Here is a 19730-nt window from a genome sequence, read left to right on the forward strand (position 1 = left end):
TTTTTGTAAATGGCGTCCTCTATTTACTTCTATGTAGTTTGTGAAATAATAATGAGATGGCGCTGTAAGCGTTTAGCTGTCTTAGCTGATTAATATGTATATGTAAGCCATATAAAGTATTATTTATATATTATACTATTGTATATATCTCATATTTAAATTCCTACCATATTAATTTGCATAAGGTACTTTAGAAATTCTGTCAGTAGAATTAATTTATGTTTATTTATCAATAATAACAGATCACATTTGAACAAAAGTATGTAATTTATTTTTAATAAAAAGGTTAATTTTTCTACCAGGATATTCAAGTAAAACAGAAACAGTTATATGACAGAAATTTAATATCAAAATATATAAAATAATGATTTTATGCACATTCAACATTTGATTTATTTTTACTAAATTACATTAACTATTAAATAGGGCGTAGATATCACCATAAATGCTATGGCACAGTATGTGAAAATGAATTTAAAAAACATATAATTAAATTATTCTGAAATAGACTATAGATTTCAAATAGCAAAAGAAGGTTATAATAAAATAATTGAAACATACACAACTACATCTACGTAAATCTACTTAACAAATAAAAACTCAATACAGAGATTTATTTAAAATGATGAATTGCATTTGGAAATTATTTTATATTGTACTTATGGAAGTGGATATAAACTCAAATAGAGAATTAATTGATTTAATGATTACTAAAATTACGTGAAATGAAAAGATATTCGAGAGAAACAATTGGTACTTCTGTACACGAAACCCCAAATAAAACGATTGAAATATGTTATTTGTCAATATGTTAGTTACCGTTGAGGTTTAAAGGCTCCGAAAGTCAGCTTAGGTTTAACGAAACGTATTGGTGTTCTCACCCTCACAAGTTGTCAATTGTCAGTGTTGGTATTCCGATTAAATTATCCGCTTTTTATTAAAAAAAATGTTTACATGAGTTTAGTATATCTGTCACCTGACAATTTACAATAAGTATTCATAGATAATCTTAGTTACAGTTCTGGTGAATAATAGACGTCGTTTTTTTAAATAGATACTACGTTCCGTAATACGTAAGCTGTATAGAAATTGGCATAGGAGGCATAAACGATTAAGAAAAATAAATCTTTTACTAGAAATAATTTAACCGCCGTTTGTGACCATGCCACTTCTTACTTTTAACTGAGTATATTTGATCTTACTTAATAACAACATAATTGGTGATATATTCTTATTGATAAGCCTTATTAAACGAAAATATATAACCAATAATTAATATACAGCATTTCACCATTCGCCCACTATAGTTTAAATTATCACAAGTGTTACCCCCAAGACCATAGACACTACGAGTACATTATGATTTTCATGCAGCTAAATAATGTAATTGGATCGTTATAACTATATTACTAAGCTGTCTTTTTTTATCACAGCGACAATAGAATTTGATAGAAAGAGACGAAAGAGTAGGTACTTTAGATAATTGGTATTACGCTGATTTAGTTTTTAAAATCGGGCAATAAATTATCAGCCCTTTAGCTGGAAACAATTACTGAAGGAGATAAAAAACACGAGCGATTCCAACGATTGGAATGATATGTGCCATCGGGTTTTTAAGTTTTATAATTTTTTTAGTACATTTCTATATTTTACCAGATTCATAATTCTACGGTCTTGCCGGTGTACCTTGCTTATATTATGTAGTATTCTACTATGTACTTATCCTTAATTATTTTACAACCAAAAAAGCTTCCACATTCTTGAAGAAATTTATATATATTTTTAATGTATAGAATTTATCTTTGTGCTAAGATATTGTAGGTGGAACCCTTTTTGGTTTTCGGAAGCATATAACGACCATCCCTCAATCGAGTGACTTCTATTTACGGGAGACACGATGAGATAACCACTAAAACAATGTATGTAGGTCTCAAAACATTTATTTAAAATGCCATACATAACTTCATGGACACAACATTGCTTGATATAAATCTGACAGTTCGAATGGCCATCTCGACATAGCATTAGTGTTCATCTAGCACCACAATGGAATGTTTGTGTGAAGTGAAAATGCATTCCACACAAAACAAATAGAAATCACTCGCCACTAAGGTCTTATACTAATTTTACATCATCAAAAGCTATCAGAAGATCGCTTGTGTTCTGAATGACGCCTGTGTCGGGCCAAAAGTCATTCGATGCGAGGGATACGTTTGGATCAAGAAGCATTTCGTTTTGCATGGGGAATCCAGGGCTGACTTGCATTTTATTTGATAGGTATGGGTCGTAGCCTTGTAGTGCACCAGTCGGCGATACCAGTCTAGCGGGACTGTAGGTGTAGCTACTAGCAGGAGATAACGACTGAGGCGTGGACTGAACTTTCATAGGACTGCCAACGGGACTGTAATTCGGACTGCAGGGCAAAGAGTACTGGCCTACATTAAGACTCAATGGAGACATTGGGGCACTACTAGCGCGTATAATTGGGGCATGTTCGCACTGTTTATTCGCTTGTATTATGTTTATAACGGGAATCGGGATATTTCTGTTCGGGATGGGTAATTGTGGATTTAGGACAAGACGATAATTTGTTGAAATATTCTCTTGCCTCGCCCGTTCCATATCCTGTAACATAAAATAATTTATTAGTCAACGATATTGGTTTTTCTAAACGTATATTGCGTAAAACGGCGCACAAGGGATTTTGAGGATATAAATGAGGAAAAAGTATTAGCTTCGTTTAGACGATACACGAAAATACGTAACATATATCGTTATTTTGTTATGAATGCTTCAATCGCGTTAAACAATATTGACTGGTTTTTGAATTAATAAACAGTACATATAGTTTTCTTCTTAATACATACATATAACCATTAATAGGATGAAGAAGGATGTTACTCTAACTGATACGGTGTACTAACATTTCTCATACAAAACTTTTACTATTGGAATACAATGTATGTGTCGTCAAAGTTCAATAGGGTTCAAGAGACGCGAGCTTTCGTGTCCATTTATTATTATTGCGGTCTCGTACCAATTTGTGCCCATCCTATCGGCCCCATGATACGTAGACCCAAACCCTCCCCATTGTCAATCCACATCCTCTAAATCACACGACATTTTTCTTATCATGTGATTAGTTTCTTCCGTTTTATTTACAACAATGGTGTATTGTGGAACGATTTAATCAGTCTGTTTAATAAATATGAGCGTGAATTGAGAATGTCATGAATATTATTAGTCTTACTTTAAAATAGTTATTTGTTATATGTGCAAGTTTTTTGTACAAATCCCGGGAGATTCTTAATCCACTTTATCCTCTACTTTTTTTCCAACCACAATCTTTGGACGTTTATTTAAACCATTATTATGATGCTAACGTAAACAAGAGATGACTTTAAACTAATTATAAAATGTAAATCAGTTTGAACATTTTTACTAAGGATTCTGTCAAACTGTATTTAGGCGGTAAAAAGATTCATTCAACTCGAAAACTACTGGACCGACTTCAAACAGTAACTCATCATTAGAATGTCATATGTTTCGGTTACGCATCACTTATTTTTCTTGTTCCTATCACGTTTCATTCGAAGCATATTACAATTAATGAATTTATTTTATAATATTAGTAGTAAAAAGGTAAAATGAAATAATTGTATTATTTGTATTTCATGTCTATGATAATAAATACTTTTTGTTAAACTATATCTAATTTAACTTTATTTAACGAATTTCTGTAAAGTTGCATTAAGTAGATTATTTTTCGAAAAATAATGTCATAAAGAAGTTTCACTTCTTACGTGTGTACACTAGTACACGCACACATTATTTTTATTTCATTATATAATCTGGTATGATTTTCCTGGCGATTATCAAAATCTTATAAACTTTAAAGCGTTAGTTATTAATTAAATTTAGATTCTTCAGTACGTTTATCTCATTTCGGTTATCGTATCATCTTTCCAGGAAATTCAATTGGGATCGATTTTTCATATACTTAATTAAATTGTTAGTAATGAGCTATCCGCTTTTAATTGAGAAACAATAATATCAATAAGTTTCCTCAGGATGCCTCCACTATACAAAGAATCCTGAGGTTATAAGTGTTAATAGTCACAACCAAGAGTACAATCATTTATTGAAATGTAACATTTATTAGATATTGAATCGCTAACGTTTGAACTACCAATTAATGTTAATAAATCTATATTGTTACTTTATTGCGTCGCCTTAAGATAGCTATACGTGAACGATTAGATTTGATAATAAATTGTAGAAGTTTTGTTGCGTGATATTATTTGTATTTGTATTTTTATAAAACAAAGGATTGACACTCATATTGACAGAAGGCGCAAGTGCGAAATTTTAAAAGTTTTTCTATCTGTGGCCATAGGTCAGTATATGATAAGTCATACTGAGAAACAATTTACTTATCATTGTCTGATCTATGACCACAGATACCTTCGAGTTAATTTATTCGTGCAATACGTTAACAATGTATATATATATATTATTTATTAAAATAAATACAAATGTATGTGACGGTAACAAATTGTAATTATATAAAAAGGACACCTAATATTTCTAAATAGCCTAAGTATTTGTCAACTTTTAATATAACGTTTAGTCGCTTGATATCTGGAATGCAACAATATCCTTTGACTTTTAAACGACAAACAAAAATACGGCACTTGCCAACCAGTTGCCACAGCTAAAATTAGTTTATTAAAATCCGAGTGCGAATTTACGATTGTTTATTTAAAAATACTTTGGATCAAATACTTTATATACAGCACTAAAGTGCTAATATTTCCATGGCCTCATAACCCACATACCCGTAATTATGACAACAAAATATCAAGGATATTGTCCCAAATCCCACATTAATAATGGCATCAGTTTTAATCTCCATTTGTAATAAAAAAATGTCTGATTCTTCAATTTTGGTGGTCCAGCGAAATACGAAATGACACTGAGGGTCGAAACGATCAGTATGGACCTATAACTTTAGGCGTGTATAACCCAGATCATAACTAAGAAGTTATAAGAGATGATATTATATTACTGGTTTTTTTTATATTATTTTACTATCTCACTCATCTGATGTTAACTGAGACCCTACCCATTGACACTCAGAAGGCTTGCCCCCCTTAAACTTAACAAAGTATATTATATATAATAAAATGTCCATATACACTGTCACCGTCGCAAATCTAATCTAATTTCATATATCTTTAAATATAGTTCACTGAGTATTTCGATTATTCTATACATTTCTGAATTATTCATGTAATAAATTTACCTAAACAACTCTCCACAAAAAAATAATGTGTTCTATTTTCACGCATTTTTACGCTGATAGAGGATAAGGTTTTCATACGAAACCTTAGCTAGTTCAGAGTAAACTATGACTCCGGAATGTAATACAATGTTTTTGACATACGGATCGTTCCACAACTGAGCGTTTTTTAAGGCAGTTTTTCCGCACGCCACCACTATGTGGAACCAGCTGCCTACTAAAGTATTTCCGAACCAATTCGACTTAGGGTCTTTCAAGATAAGAGCGCACCAATTTGAAATGCCGGCAACGCACTTGCAAGCCTTCTGTCAATGTGAGTATCCATAGGCTGTAGTATCACTTAACATCATTAGAGCCTGCCCGTTATATAAAAGAGAGAGAGAAAAAAAATGGGGCGCTACAACCCTCTCTATTAATCAGTTTTCTTAATAGGCAAATAAGTAATCACAATTTTTGGGTAAACCACGCCAGTTTTCATTCCCTACGTTGGTCCTGATATTTTAATTATGTCATTATCTATCAAGTTGAGTTAAAATATTTTATTTAATAATACAATTTATTACAATTGTGCAAAAAAAGTGGTCAATGAATGGATGGTAATTATTATTATTAATTAAAGCCATTTTATAATCAATGGCTGTTTCTTTCAGTGTTAATGTCAAGTCGAAGCAGTATTCAAACACAATGGCATGACGCAAATGCGCCGACCAAGAGTTCTATCACGAAATATTATTAAAAAAGAGAGATGTCTTCATTACGTTGCAGAATAAAATGGCTGCCCGACTGAATATGGCCACCGGCTAGCATCTTTTAAAACTCTCCTACATAACCCATATCCTAACAATTGATGAATCCGTGAAGATTTTGTAGTTTTCGTCAGATTAGCTATTTTTTTTAATTAAATTTTGCACTTCTTGTACATTACCCAACATATTTCTTATTTCCTTACTAGGATTGAAGAGAATTGCTTGTTAGCGATAAGGCCGTCCGTTGAATCCCTTATAAGTTTTTATGAATTTTGTTATTTGTTTTTCTATAAATGTAACGAGGTGTTAATCGATAAGTAAGTTATATAGTTTAGTTCATACTTGTAGGTTTGGGTCTATGAGTCGTTACCGTATACCCAAATATTTCTGTCATAATAAAAAAGTTGATTTCCGTTACGCTGAGATGTTGGTAGGCATTTTTGACAATGAAAATGTAACGTAATGGCGGGTTAAAAGCTTCATATATGGAAGTAGTATATGGTTATATATATAGGTGTAGCAATAAAAGTCTGTGGTCTATGCCTATACCCGTACCTTATATATTTAACGTAAGATCTAAGCAACCGTAACGAATGCAGATACTCAAATCAATGAAAACATTCATAACTTGATAACAATAATATCGACATAGATAATAACACATTTGGTTCAAGAAAGGTCTAAAGCTAATACTCTAATCGGGTTTTACGAGTAAATTTGTAAGCAAACTTGACAGCTCCAGGCTTCGACCGCAACCTAAATAACAAGTTAATGACTAGGCTTCGTCAATCGCCTTCATAATTATTGACCCAAATGGATTTTTTTACAGAGAAGCCCTGGTGTCATATCTCGTGTTGTGGTGAAACCTGAGCTTTAGGAATTAGGGACAGGGAAAATAAAATGTGCACCATTTCAGCTAAAAACTGTCGAAATATTTTCATTTTATTATGTATTACCATTTCGTTGAAAATAACACTTAGACTATAAAATGTATTCATAACAAAGTATTTGCATACATAATTCTATGAATGTTTATTTAAAAATACTCCATCGATGCATATAATATGAAAATTGTGGCGTCGAAACGAATATTGCCATATACTACAGATGTCGCCTGACTTTAAAACAATTATAATGTGTTGATTTTCAATTATCAGACAGTCATGAAGTTAGGCGCAAACTGTATACGTTACATTAATAGAAACTATTGTTTAAGAGGTCCATAGATTTGTTCTAAATTGTACTTCATATCGTTTGGCAGTGACAACAATATACTAACAAATCTTGTTCACGAACTGCCTAAAACCTAGTATAAACTCTGAATAGACAACGTACGTTTCACTATAGACTCAAAAGACTCGATAAAAATAACCTTAAGCTTACCCGGCTAAAATAAATAACGAGCAACGGTTAACTAAACCTACAACTAATCGTTATAAGAAACAAAAGACGTGCGTACTTCACGCGCGTTAATAAATCTATAAACAGCTCAATTTTCCTCATAACCACAAAGATATGCGCGCGTTAACCTTAACTAAAATACTAAATTTGCATTAAATTTATATCGCATCGTTAGCCACAGGGGCAGAGATTACAAGCCTGCAAGAAATTAACTTAGCTAAATAGCCCTAAGGAAGTCCAATTTTATTCCACTCCATTGCCTCTTATGCACAGCACTGTTTCCGATTGTAACTTAGATCGTGTCTAAACCATAATATCACAATTTATGACGGCACCGGATTAAAATAATTCGTATTCCTGATTTTGCAAGAGGCAACCCTTAAACACTGGACGCACATTATCACAGTTTTTTTATTGAGACGCGTGCATCTCATGCTTTCGCCTTTTGGCGAGGTCGACACTGAACCATACATATGTATCCAGCATCGACATCACAGCCGCTCACCAGGAGGTTCATGAGGACACTCGATGATGATTGTGAGGTGGGCGCGGGCGCTGGAGAGGGGCTACGCTTCACACGCTTCGCGCAGGGCTCCTCCTCTTGTTTAAGAACCCTCTTTACACCCGTGTCCCATGAGGATATACTCTTATTTGGTATTAGACCTACAACACATGGATAATTAATGATGTGAACGAGAACAAACAAATATATGAACGAAAGATGTATAGTCAACCTGGATCTGAATAAATATTTGTGATGAGATCTTGTGGAGGTGGTCCAGTAGGGGGAGCAGCCAGCAAACGCTGTAAAGCTGGCGCTGACGTCTGTGGCTCTGATGGCTGGGGTCTTGCCTGTCTGACATTGTCTGGTAAAGCACCCCACATGACTGCCGGTTCCAGAATAGGTAAGTCATCATTGATCGGAATGAATGGAGAGTTGCCATCGTCAATATCATTGTCCGACCTTGCGCTGTCATACGCATCTAACGATAATTCCGTTAATAATGAGGACTGTTCACCGGTCGATTCATTTTCCTTAAAAGTGACCAAACAACTTTAAATATTAAGTAACGTAAAATATTATTTCTTTAAATTCAAATAGACGATCATTTTCATTACCTGACGTTCAGGAGATGACAGCAAAGAGTCTGCTATCAAAGAATCTACGGGCGATCCATTTGCTAGATCATCGCCGAGTAGACTACAATAATTGTCGTTCAATATAAACTCGTCAAACATATCAAAAGGACTGTTTTCCAAAGGAATACAAGTGTCACCAGCCGTGGGAGCCAAATGTGTCAGATCCTCGGGCTCGTCTTTTAGCACTGCAATAAATAAATAACGTAAGTGTATAATGATAAATAGGAAGATCATGGATACGGATGAAAGCAAAGCAAGCAATGGTACCTAAGCTGTCGCGTTTCAAGTTCCACTCACTTGTAAATCCCTCGTTTTGGGAGAACGTGAGATAGCCTTTGTTCATTTCTTTCTCTCTTGGTGCGAATATGAGCTCCGTGACAGGTATTGGGCGCTCCTCCTCGGGGAGGATTGCAGCCACAATGGCGCCGTTAGCCGGTTCAGATACACAGCTCGGCGCAGCTGTTCTAGTTGCGGTTGGAGTCACAACTGGTTTTAGGTCCGCATGCTGCACTTGGTGTGCAGCGAATACTTCATCTTTGGACTCGATACCGCTGAGAAAAAAGCAGAACATATAGATGACGAAAATAAACACAATATAATCTGGTCTATCGGCTTTGGCTTTACTTAGAAGTGTGCAAAAAACGTGTTAATTTAATGGACGGTAATATGTGTGTATGATAATAGCAGCGCTCGATAATAGTCTATTGTTAATTAGTTTCACATACATAGAAACAGTAGGTGAGAAAAGTATATACACAAGTATAGTAAAATGAACTTATATATGCAGACAAGTAATCAGTCAACAGTGTTCAAGGACAACGATCAACCTGATAGTGAACGCAAGTAGTAAAAACTAAAGATTAAAAATTTTATATTAAGTTATAAAGGATATTAATTCCACCATAAATGCATCTAGATACCGCTTTACAATACCTCGATTTAGATCTATTAAAGCCTTTTCCGCTGGACAATTGTTACGATAAGATTCCGAGATTTTTATAGGCACAACAGGCGTGGGCGGCGGAACAACAGAGAATAGAACACAGCGGAATTGTTAAACTTTAATACACTTGATAGTTATCAGTGTTAACATAATTGTAGGATTAATTAATAAATGTCAAGTGGTGAGATAACCCAAGAAGCTAAGGGAGTTATATTCAACATTTACGTCAATGATTTGAATAAGAATTTATCTATCAATAGTCGCGCAATAATATGTTGTTGACGCCTTAAGTTCAAGTTTTCATTAACCTCATAAATTAATATGTAAATTTCCGCTTGCATAGTATTCATAATATATGAGATCTACATAGTAACGAATTTGTCGGCGAGTCATTACGAAAAAGGCTATTCAAGCATTTAGCCGATTCAACTTAATGTTCATATCAAGAGAGGGTGTGTTACGTCGTTGCATTTACGCTTTGCCGAAAGTGAATTTATTGGAACGAGACGGAAGGATATTGTGATAGTAGGTTTGAACGAGACGCAATGATCATAGTAAGTACGACCTTGCCTGCTCCCCCTGCCGAAGCCAAACATCCCAAGTTTCCTTCGGGCGGCCATTCACCAGAATGTTAGTGAAACTGAATGCGCGCGCAGTAACAACACGAGGTATCGATTGCCGGTAGGATATTTTAGAACAAAATATTGTTAAGGTACACAATGCCGAATTTTCTCAAAACTTAGACCTTTCTTCGTTACCTATTGTGATGTAATTTTTTTTGAAACAATTGAACTTGTTTAATAAACAAATTAAAATAGATGTCATTCATATTTTTTCGCCGATGTTCAGATTGAGCAGATGTTTGTTCGACCTTGGCCGTGATAGCGCTGAGCGGGTAACGAAATTCAACAATAATAATTACATCTCCACGGTCGAGGGCACAGCCTTGAAATCTCTAGGTTGTTATCGTTTAGAAAGTGAAAATATAGTTTCGTATATAACTTTGAAATTTAAAAAGTTTTCAGTAAAAAAAAGATCGAAAATTACGCCCAGTTTACCAAGGGAAAAAAATACGAATGACTTTTCTATATTTTCATACTAAAACAAACAATTTAAAACTCATAAACTCCCTACATAAGCACATAATTTCGGCATGACTACACCTATGTCTAGTAAAAAATCATGATTATCGCAATAAATATTTACGCTAAAACTTTTTGATCCCGATAAGATATGCAATCAAGGACACACAATTACAGACAAGTTTACACTTAAATACAACATTGATAAGAATGTAGTGGAAAAGTTCAACAACACAAAGTATATTAATTACAAGTTAGACGATAAACATCATTGAGAAAATGGCGCTGAGACCGGCGCGGGAGTCAAGGCCGAGCTGGTGGCGCGCTTATGTAACGATTGAAGGCGGCGGGGGACGCTAGAACTAATTTTAGATGATCTCACAAAACGCAGCTAAAGATGCGGCCGCAATGCTCGGCGTTTAACCACCGATGCAGCTCGCTAATTTATTGCAAGAAAAACAACATTCTCCACAGGCTATAAACGTAAATAATTCTACCTACACATCACAACTAAACACGACACGAGCACCATGCAAATGCAGCTATTGTTCTATGGATGCACAAACGAAATGTGATATTACGAGTACGTATTATTGGTATCCACTAATTAATCATTTATATCCAACCGTATGAAAGAGGTTAGGTAACAAATACGCGATGCCAATTGCCAACACAACATTGTCATTACACTTTTCACCATCACTGACGCGCAAAAACACTTCTTACCATTTTGATTAACTGAGTATCAAAGTTTGCGTGGAGTTTGAGAGCGAACAGCTGATCGAGTTTGGAGTTCGCCGGTTTTAGGCTGTACGGACAGGTACGCTTTGCATGAAGTCCGTGGCGCGAATGATATGGGAGCTGCTATTGGCGGTGACGACGGCGCACTCAGCACTGTGACGCGACGAAACTAAATACACGACGAGGCGAGGCGCTGATAAATATTCGATGGTTACCGCTTCGTTCATTCGCCAGCCACGATATGAGATAACAGGGTTCGCGTTCCGCCGGTGGTATCACGGACAGGTTGAATCGACATCAGTAACCCATCAAGTGATTGTCACTCAAGTGGGTTAGATATGTGCGAGGACTCAAAACCATTAAGGAGATAAACCATTAAGAGAATAATAATAAGTTAACGATAGTATTATCGCTATAACCAAAACAGTTATGATTCTCTATTATTAAATAAATTTCAACGTATAATAACTGAAAATTCCTCTTAAATCACACATAATCATAATAGTGAATATTAATTGTAGTAACGAATTGGAAAATTATCGAAAAACGCTAGCAATATATGACCGATGTTAAATAATAATTCTCATAGCAACTAAGAAGTTTTAAATAAATAGCTATTAAATACTTGCGATTGTGTCGTCAGCAGTCAATTAATATTATAATTATGTGTAGATGCGTTATAAAGAAATGTTCATTTTATTAAGATTTATTTAGTAGGTAGCAACACACAACCGATTTGAACAAATATCTACATACGTATGTAAAGCAACTTTTTAATAGAACAGACACAATTCTGAGCCTGTCTCCTCCAATATTGCCTTTATAATTTGTCTACTCGACCCTCAATAAAGACTTAATTCAGTTAGGTCATACAAATCATACAACTACTGATGTAACATTTCTAGGGTTACACTCGTTTTCATTAAGCAACCGTTTCAATTTCAATTAGTTCCTCTTGTATGCTTCTATACACTTATCAACATTATATCGAACAAATAATTTCGTACTTTAGTGGTTGTTGCAATGGTTTTGAAAAATGGTTTCTTTCGGCTCTAGACAAAAGCAATACAGGAATAATTCCTAAGTAATGCCTTCAATGCAGGCGACGCTAGTAAAGATGTCAAAAGCTATAGAAAAATACCATTTAATCAATCAGACATTATAGTGGAAGCCAAACGCGGCTCTTAACAATTTGGCGTAACTCAACACAGTTATTTAATGGACCGTATACTTAGTTTAGATGGAGGACCAGGCACTTAGAGAATTTTTAACAACTGTTCATTCCTTTATAAGTATAGAAAATAAATAAATTCTAAACATTTTTATGAAACATATTCTTAAGAATCTTGCTACAAGTGCGCATGTGCAATAGTTATTCATTTGACTCGTTCGGCTGTTTACGAATTGACTCGACCATCTTCCCGAAGTGGGATGGTCGAGTCGAAGGAGGGAGTTGTGATTATAAAAGAGGCTGTGACACATGCGCACGGGCCTTTTCTTCGTACAAGTTTGAAGTTATACAGTTCACGTAGTGAAGTAAATTATAGTGAATTAAGTCATCATTGAAGTGTTTAATTTCCTACCCTAAGAACTAAATCAACTACCGCTAACACGATGCTTATCAATATGTTTCAATTATATCCACACTTTAAAATCGATTTTTGTTTAGTCTTTAGTAATTTGAATTTTTTGATTAGGAATTATTTTGTTTACTATTTGTATGAATCTCTTCGTTAATGTCATGTTTGCCTAAAAATGCTTGTCACATTAAAAATTGTAGTTTGTGGTTTTACCAATGTATCAGTGTGCCGGGCATTAGCAAGCTTATATCAATAAAAATCATTAAAAAAATGATTGTAATGAATGACAAGTACAAAAAGACCAAGTACTTACAATTTTGACTGAACTAATCCAAAGACAACTTCACAATATTCCTTGTATACTACAACAGTGCTTTGAGCACCGAAATGCCTTACAAAATGATTTCATGAAATGGTGACTAAGCATGCGCGTTTGCTGATGAAATAAAGCGAAATCCTGGTAAGAATCCTACCCTTTGATGCAATGTTCACGTATCTTTAATGACTATTTTTAAATTGGAATTAAATAATGTTTTTAGAAAATAAATCCAATTTTAAGAAATCGCAAATAGTTTCGTTATTCTAAAATCTACGCGTAGGAAGGTATTGTTAAATTTTAAAGTGTTTTTATATAAAAAGCAAAATTATTTGAATCTTGTTACATTACAGTACAAATATGAATTAATTTTAAATTAAATTTTCCTGACACGTTTTTGAGATTAAAATAAATCAGTGGCGCTACAACCTTTTTAGGTATGGGCCTCAGTTTTCATGATCAATTGTAAGGCCAAATAGGCAAGAAGGTTATCAGCCTCCTGTGCCTGACGCACGCCGTCGACTTTTTGGGTATGAGGCAAGCCGGTTTCCTCACGATGTTTTCCTTCACCGTTCGGGCGAATGTTAAATTCGCACATAGAAAAAAGTACATAGGTGCACAGCCAGGGATGGTCCTTATGCCCTCAGGGATGACAGTAGCCCGCTGAAGCCACGAGACCAACGCCGCTCTTTTTGTCAAATAGTGTAGTAATCATCATATCCTTGTTTTTATATACGAATAATATAACTTTTGGTTTTACAGACATATTGAGTTAAACACTTAGCATGTTGACATCGCTTATCGTCAAAATGAACAGGTTTGTATCAAGAATTAGGTTCAAAATACGAAATAAAATTTAAAAAAAATTGTCAATCGAATAGGAAAGCCTCCTGTCACACGTCACACGTCGAATTTTTGGGTCTACGGCAAACCGGTTTCCTAACGATATTTTCCTTAATCGTTCGAGCGAATGTCAAATGCGCACATAGAAAAAAAGTATATGGGTGCACAGCCGGAGATCGTCCTTAGACGGTTACAGACAGTCCTTAGTCCTCAGAGATGACAGTCGCATGCTGAAGTCACTTGGCCAAAACTGCTCTCATAAAAGCATCTCAATTTAAAAACACCATTATATAAACATTTAACAATTAAACGTGGCATAAGCGTGAACATATTAAATTAGCATAGCGGATATGATGACTGTGACGATGGCTATTTCTTGATAATACATTTAGATCAGAAAAATACGTCTGTAATTACATAATAATTATAAAACAGCTAGCAACAAAACAAACCATATCATCGTTCAGGCGCAATTGTTATAAAATATACTTAGACTGTTAAGAAATTTCCAAGATAAATCGAATCTATTAAAAATTAGTCCCCGGTCAGCGTTGTAAATCTTGGATTATTTAAAAATGTACGCTTTCAATGTCCTGATTAAATCTGCCGTAAATTTATCATTTACAATCTGACGTTCTTTGTGCAAATAATGGATGAATTTTTACCACAGATTATTTTTAGGAAAAAATATATGTAATTCGATGATACATCGAAATGCTACAGAATTCAAAATCAGAAACTAGACATTTTGAAGGTTGCATAAAGCCCGAACGTAATTGCAAACCATTATACAATGAGCGGCGGCATTCTTGGTCCAGTCATTGACCTGTTCCACCCCGTTTTTGATCCTCCTACTGAGCTCACTACGTGACTCCTGCAACGTTCATATATTACATCACTGCGCTTTGCGTCATGAGTTTTGCGTATTTAAATAACGTCATATTAGTCCCGATATTTTAAACATCCGCGAGCTATTTCTGGAGTTAATTTACCCCAAAATAAAAAAAAAACCTCGATGAACATACTTTCTTTAAATAAAAATGAAATTAAACTTGTTTTAAGTATATAAACGCGATTTTTGACATTATTCACATAAAGTTTCCAGTCCTTTCCAGCATTCGTGCTAAGTCTTTCATACTTCTTGTACTTATTGCAATATAGAATTAGACAAATTCGTTTAAATATTACAAAAAAATTTAAACGATAATTTTTTTTTGCGGGAAAGACTTGTTAACTACTTGCGTCAAGGTCAAGCGTAAACAAGTTGAGCATGGCAAAGCCAATAACATAGAATTCGGTCTTGCACGTATGTGCGACTGTTTACGTGACAGTATTCACGATTTACCAAGCCGAAAAGGCTCGTTTACGATATGAAAAATATTGATCATGAAACCGGAACCGGCACAGACAGGACTTGAATTACAAACGGTGATACAACGGGATCCAAGTAAAACATTTATAAAAGTGTAAGTGTCGAAGGGAATATCAAAAATTGTTACAAAATAAATAGCAACCTTCATGAACAGTTTTAAAGTGCATTTTGTAATGTAGACACACATTGTATGATACCATTATGTGATGTAAGAGATTGTTTTTAAAAAATGTAAGTAAAACATGCAGAAATGTCGGACAGGGTAGGACTTCAGGTACATCTTTTTAACGACTTCCATGTCAATTTACTCTTTAACATTTCTCATAATGCTAAGACATTCGTAAAGGTTATGTTATAAATTTGGTAGACCTACAGACTTACGATGGATAAAATATGGGAATAATTCTACCACCACTAATTTTGTGACTTTATAATTGATTTATTAGTTCTGATATCGCGTAAGGCATCCAGGCGTACTATAACATTCTATATTCACGACTTATTAGAATTAAGAAAACAATAAGCCTATTGTTAACTAACCAGTCATGCAGTATACTGCAGTAACAAGAAACCTAGCTTTATACATTAAACGGCTATAAATCATATTTTTTTCAGATCGTGGAGTTTCAACACGAAACATTCTTTAATGCAACATTTTAGTTATAGTAATGACATATTTCGATATAATCTTAGTAAGAATTTTATGTGTTTAATTACCATAATTGTTACGAAAAGTGTTGGCGTGAATACATCCGAAATCGATATTATCTATATTGTGATTTGTCAGCATAAATAAATCTTCAGTTTCGCTTTATATAATACTCACTAGCGTCTCATCTTTGAATACAAAACACTGAGAACTTTTCTAGGTCAAACGAAAGAAAAATTTTGAGGCAGACGGTAAAATTTTCGTTCTATTTTATGAAAACCTTTTTATCTAAAAAGTCTACGTATAGGTAAGCGTATATGCGTCTATCAGATCATAATTTATATAGGTCATATTTCCTATTCTTCGGCTTTGTCTCAAAACGCGAAGTTTAAAATACCAAAGCTACACGATGCGATGCGTTGAACAAATTATTAGTACAGTATTTACTCACAACAGGTAGGCACTAGCGTCTGAATGAATAGCAACTATTATTATTATTTTAATTTAAAATTGTAGTTATTATTATTGAATCTCGTTTGATACATTTGTACAATTTAATAACCTCTTAGTTTATAGATATACGTTAATTAGTATAAATGTCATGTATTTTAGAAAAGATAGTAACATATACTGTAAAAATAAATTGTATATTATGCGGGGTATAAATTAATGTTACATTGCTAATGATTGTTTAAGTTCGTACATAATTTTTAATCTTCTTCATTAAACCCATTCCCTGGATATTGTAATAGTTTTCAATTTGGCCGCAACAGGGCCAATAACCGGAATCCACCCACACCTCGGTTAACTTGAAAACTGCAATGTTCTAATACCTACTAGAGTGAACGACCTGAGGGGAAGGGGGAAGGCCGGAGGTTGCACCCGCTGGCAAAACCAACGACCGCCAAGCTGCATATTACGTTGAATACAATGTACAAAATTAAAATCTCGACAGAAGTACGAATACCTGTTGTTTAAAATAGATGTTATTAAAATAACAATATGATTCACATCACAATACCGATTTTACAATGAATGCTATCACCACACGGAATTGAATCAGCTGCCCACTGAAGAATTTCCAAACGAATTTCATTTAGGAAAAGAGTGTATCAATTCTTTATAATTTCGGCAAAGTCTATAGGTGGCAGTATCGCCTGAGATCGAGTGAGCGTCCTACCCGTTTGCGTTCAAATGTATCGGTTACTTCTAGATAATGCACACATTTAAATATCCTTAAAACCAGTGGCGATACAACCTCCAAGTCTTGGCATTCTGTTCGTGATCATTTTTTTCTTAATAGACAATAACAATTAGCCTTCTGTGACGCCGACTTTGGGTCCGCCTTTTTGGGTCTAAGGCTAGCCTATTTCGTGATGTTTCCCTTCAAAGTAGCAGAAAAGATCATTGGATCACGTTGATTCGAACGTACTCACGTCGTCGCACGCTTAAGTCACCGTGCCAAACAAATAAAGAATACAATAATTTTGTTCATTAGTTTCTCCTGAACAATGCGTGTTTTTCTATTCTGTAGTCTACAGTTTCCAAACTAACTTTGCAAGTGTTATCCATCTTGACGACTGTGTATTATTTAATAGAATTCATTTTGTACGGAAAGTTTGAGCTTTGGGTGTATTTAAACCGTTTAGCGCCGAACGATAATACATTTGAAATATGTTCAACTCAAAAAATTCAAAATCAACATACTTTAGCTATTATATCACATGATTGCTCGTTCTAGACATTCTACTGGAGCGTAGGACTCCTAATTAGAGTGCGTTTTAACGATGTATATTAGTACTAAGTGTTACGATTTTGCTTGCATTTTCAAGGTACTCCAGGGAAGTAATTTGTGCAGTTCGTACGATATTGGAAGAATGAATTAAATTCTATTATCGATGATTTAATATAAAAATTATTTAAACCCCCTTTTTCTCTAACTAATTAAAAGAAACTATTGTTATCAACCGTTTATATTTATTTGTAATTATAAATGATTACGCTTCCTTACTCTAATTTGTAGGTATATTTATTTTATTTATAATAAAAATAATAAAATCGATATGTGTGTTATTTCTTGTTATTTGGTTAATTTCAATTTATTATACATTGCTTCTTTGTATTCTTTTAGGTTTTCTTTTTTTGAGTTATATAACTGTCAATAAACGGTGTTGAGATTAATTATACCTATATGTTTAAGAGCAGTGTTGGTCTAGTGGCGATGCGAGTGCTTCATTCTTCAAGTCGTAGGTTCGATACCCGGTGTGTGTACCAATGGACTTTCTATCTATGTGCGCATTAACATTCGCTGGAACGGTGAAGGAAAACATCGTGAGGAAACCGGCTTGCCTCATACCCAAAAAGTCGACGGCGTGCGTCAGGCACAGGAGGCTGGATCACCTATTAGATTGTCACATGATAATTTTTCAGCCCTAAATGGTATTCTTCATTTTTATTCTTTGTATGTATTATTTTCTTAGATTATTTTTATTTTATTGACCAAAAGGTCTGACACATGTCGTCGATTTTTTTGGTTTGAGACATGTCTCTTCAAGGTCGGAGTGTTAGTTGCGCGAAAGAAAAGTGCATTATTGCAACGTCGTGATTCGAACACACGACTTCAGGGTAAAGAGTCGCTGAAACCACTAGGCTAACACTACTAATTAGTCGAATGTTCCTAACTTACAATCATTTTTTATTCGTAACTACCCTCATACAAGTTTTAATACCCATTAATTCGAAAGGTGTTCAGAGAAATCTCTAACAATGTTGTTTTTCAATTCAACGAACCAAAGAAATAATATTGTTATTCGGGCGTTTTGATTGTCCTAAATAAATAGTGATTCGTTTCAATTAATCAAATATGAAAGCGGGCGACAAATAATTATATTGAAAGCTTATGCCACGACGAAAATCGTCAATAACTAATGGAATTGTAAAAGGGACTGTTCAGCGCTGAGGAATCACGTGGTCAGCCTTGGAATGCGTGACTGTGGTTAACGAACGTACAGAAATCCTCGGAGCTCGGAAGGAGATAGGCTGGCTTAGGCAGGCATTTACGCACAACGGACCTAGTGCTAGTCTAACTGCGGTAACATAATATAACAAACTATGTAATCGTGGAGGAAGAATAAGTTTCTATTTCTCTAACATACAGAGAGGATCCTCGGACCACGGACTGGCAGCCCCAAGGGCCCCAGGGGCTAAGGTCGAGAAGTTCTATATATCAGCAGCTGGCATAACTTCGTTAGCAGATATGACGTCGACGCAGTGATTAGTAACTTTTCGTTATTGCTTCGATTTATGCCGACTTTTTAAACATTATATATATATTCTTTCAGAGATAACCGAATTCAGCGGCTTAAAATCTCCAAACTCAACAAACATCAGAACCTCTCGACAGACAAGATGGCCGACAATTATGAGATGCGTGGGATTCTTTGTTAAATTAAGCTTTGATTAGTTTTAAATGTACATAAATTATGGAGGCAATTAGTATATTTAAGTCAGAAACGACAGGCATGCAATACAATTTTACCAGAAATATTTTTTATACCAATATTTAGTAGTGTAGCATATAATACAGCCCTAACAGTTTCCGTAAAATTGAGAATA

The 19730-nt window shown here is 34.5% G+C and overlaps 1 protein-coding gene across 4 annotated transcripts in view; it reads right to left on the reverse strand.

Moving 5' to 3' along the window:
• Positions 1 to 355: 355 nt before the first annotated feature.
• LOC123716434 (hypoxia-inducible factor 1-alpha) overlaps positions 356 to 19730 on the reverse strand; it is an 84138-nt gene continuing 64763 nt past the window's right edge. Inside the window, exons 8-12 of one of the 4 annotated variants that reach the window (XM_045672181.1) lie at positions 8857 to 9140; positions 8569 to 8774; positions 8184 to 8484; positions 7955 to 8112; positions 356 to 2625 (exon numbers count right to left, since the gene is read on the reverse strand). In XM_045672181.1, the coding sequence (XP_045528137.1) occupies positions 2116 to 2625; positions 7955 to 8112; positions 8184 to 8484; positions 8569 to 8774; positions 8857 to 9140 (1459 nt within the window). In that variant the 3' untranslated portion in view covers positions 356 to 2115. The remainder of the gene's footprint in view (positions 2626 to 7954; positions 8113 to 8183; positions 8485 to 8568; positions 8775 to 8856; positions 9141 to 19730) is intronic. The other 3 variants (XM_045672182.1, XM_045672185.1, XM_045672186.1) reach the window with 3 other exon arrangements.

This window comes from Pieris brassicae, chromosome 11 (genome assembly GCF_905147105.1).
Source record: "Pieris brassicae chromosome 11, ilPieBrab1.1, whole genome shotgun sequence".
NCBI lineage: Eukaryota > Metazoa > Arthropoda > Insecta > Lepidoptera > Pieridae > Pieris > Pieris brassicae.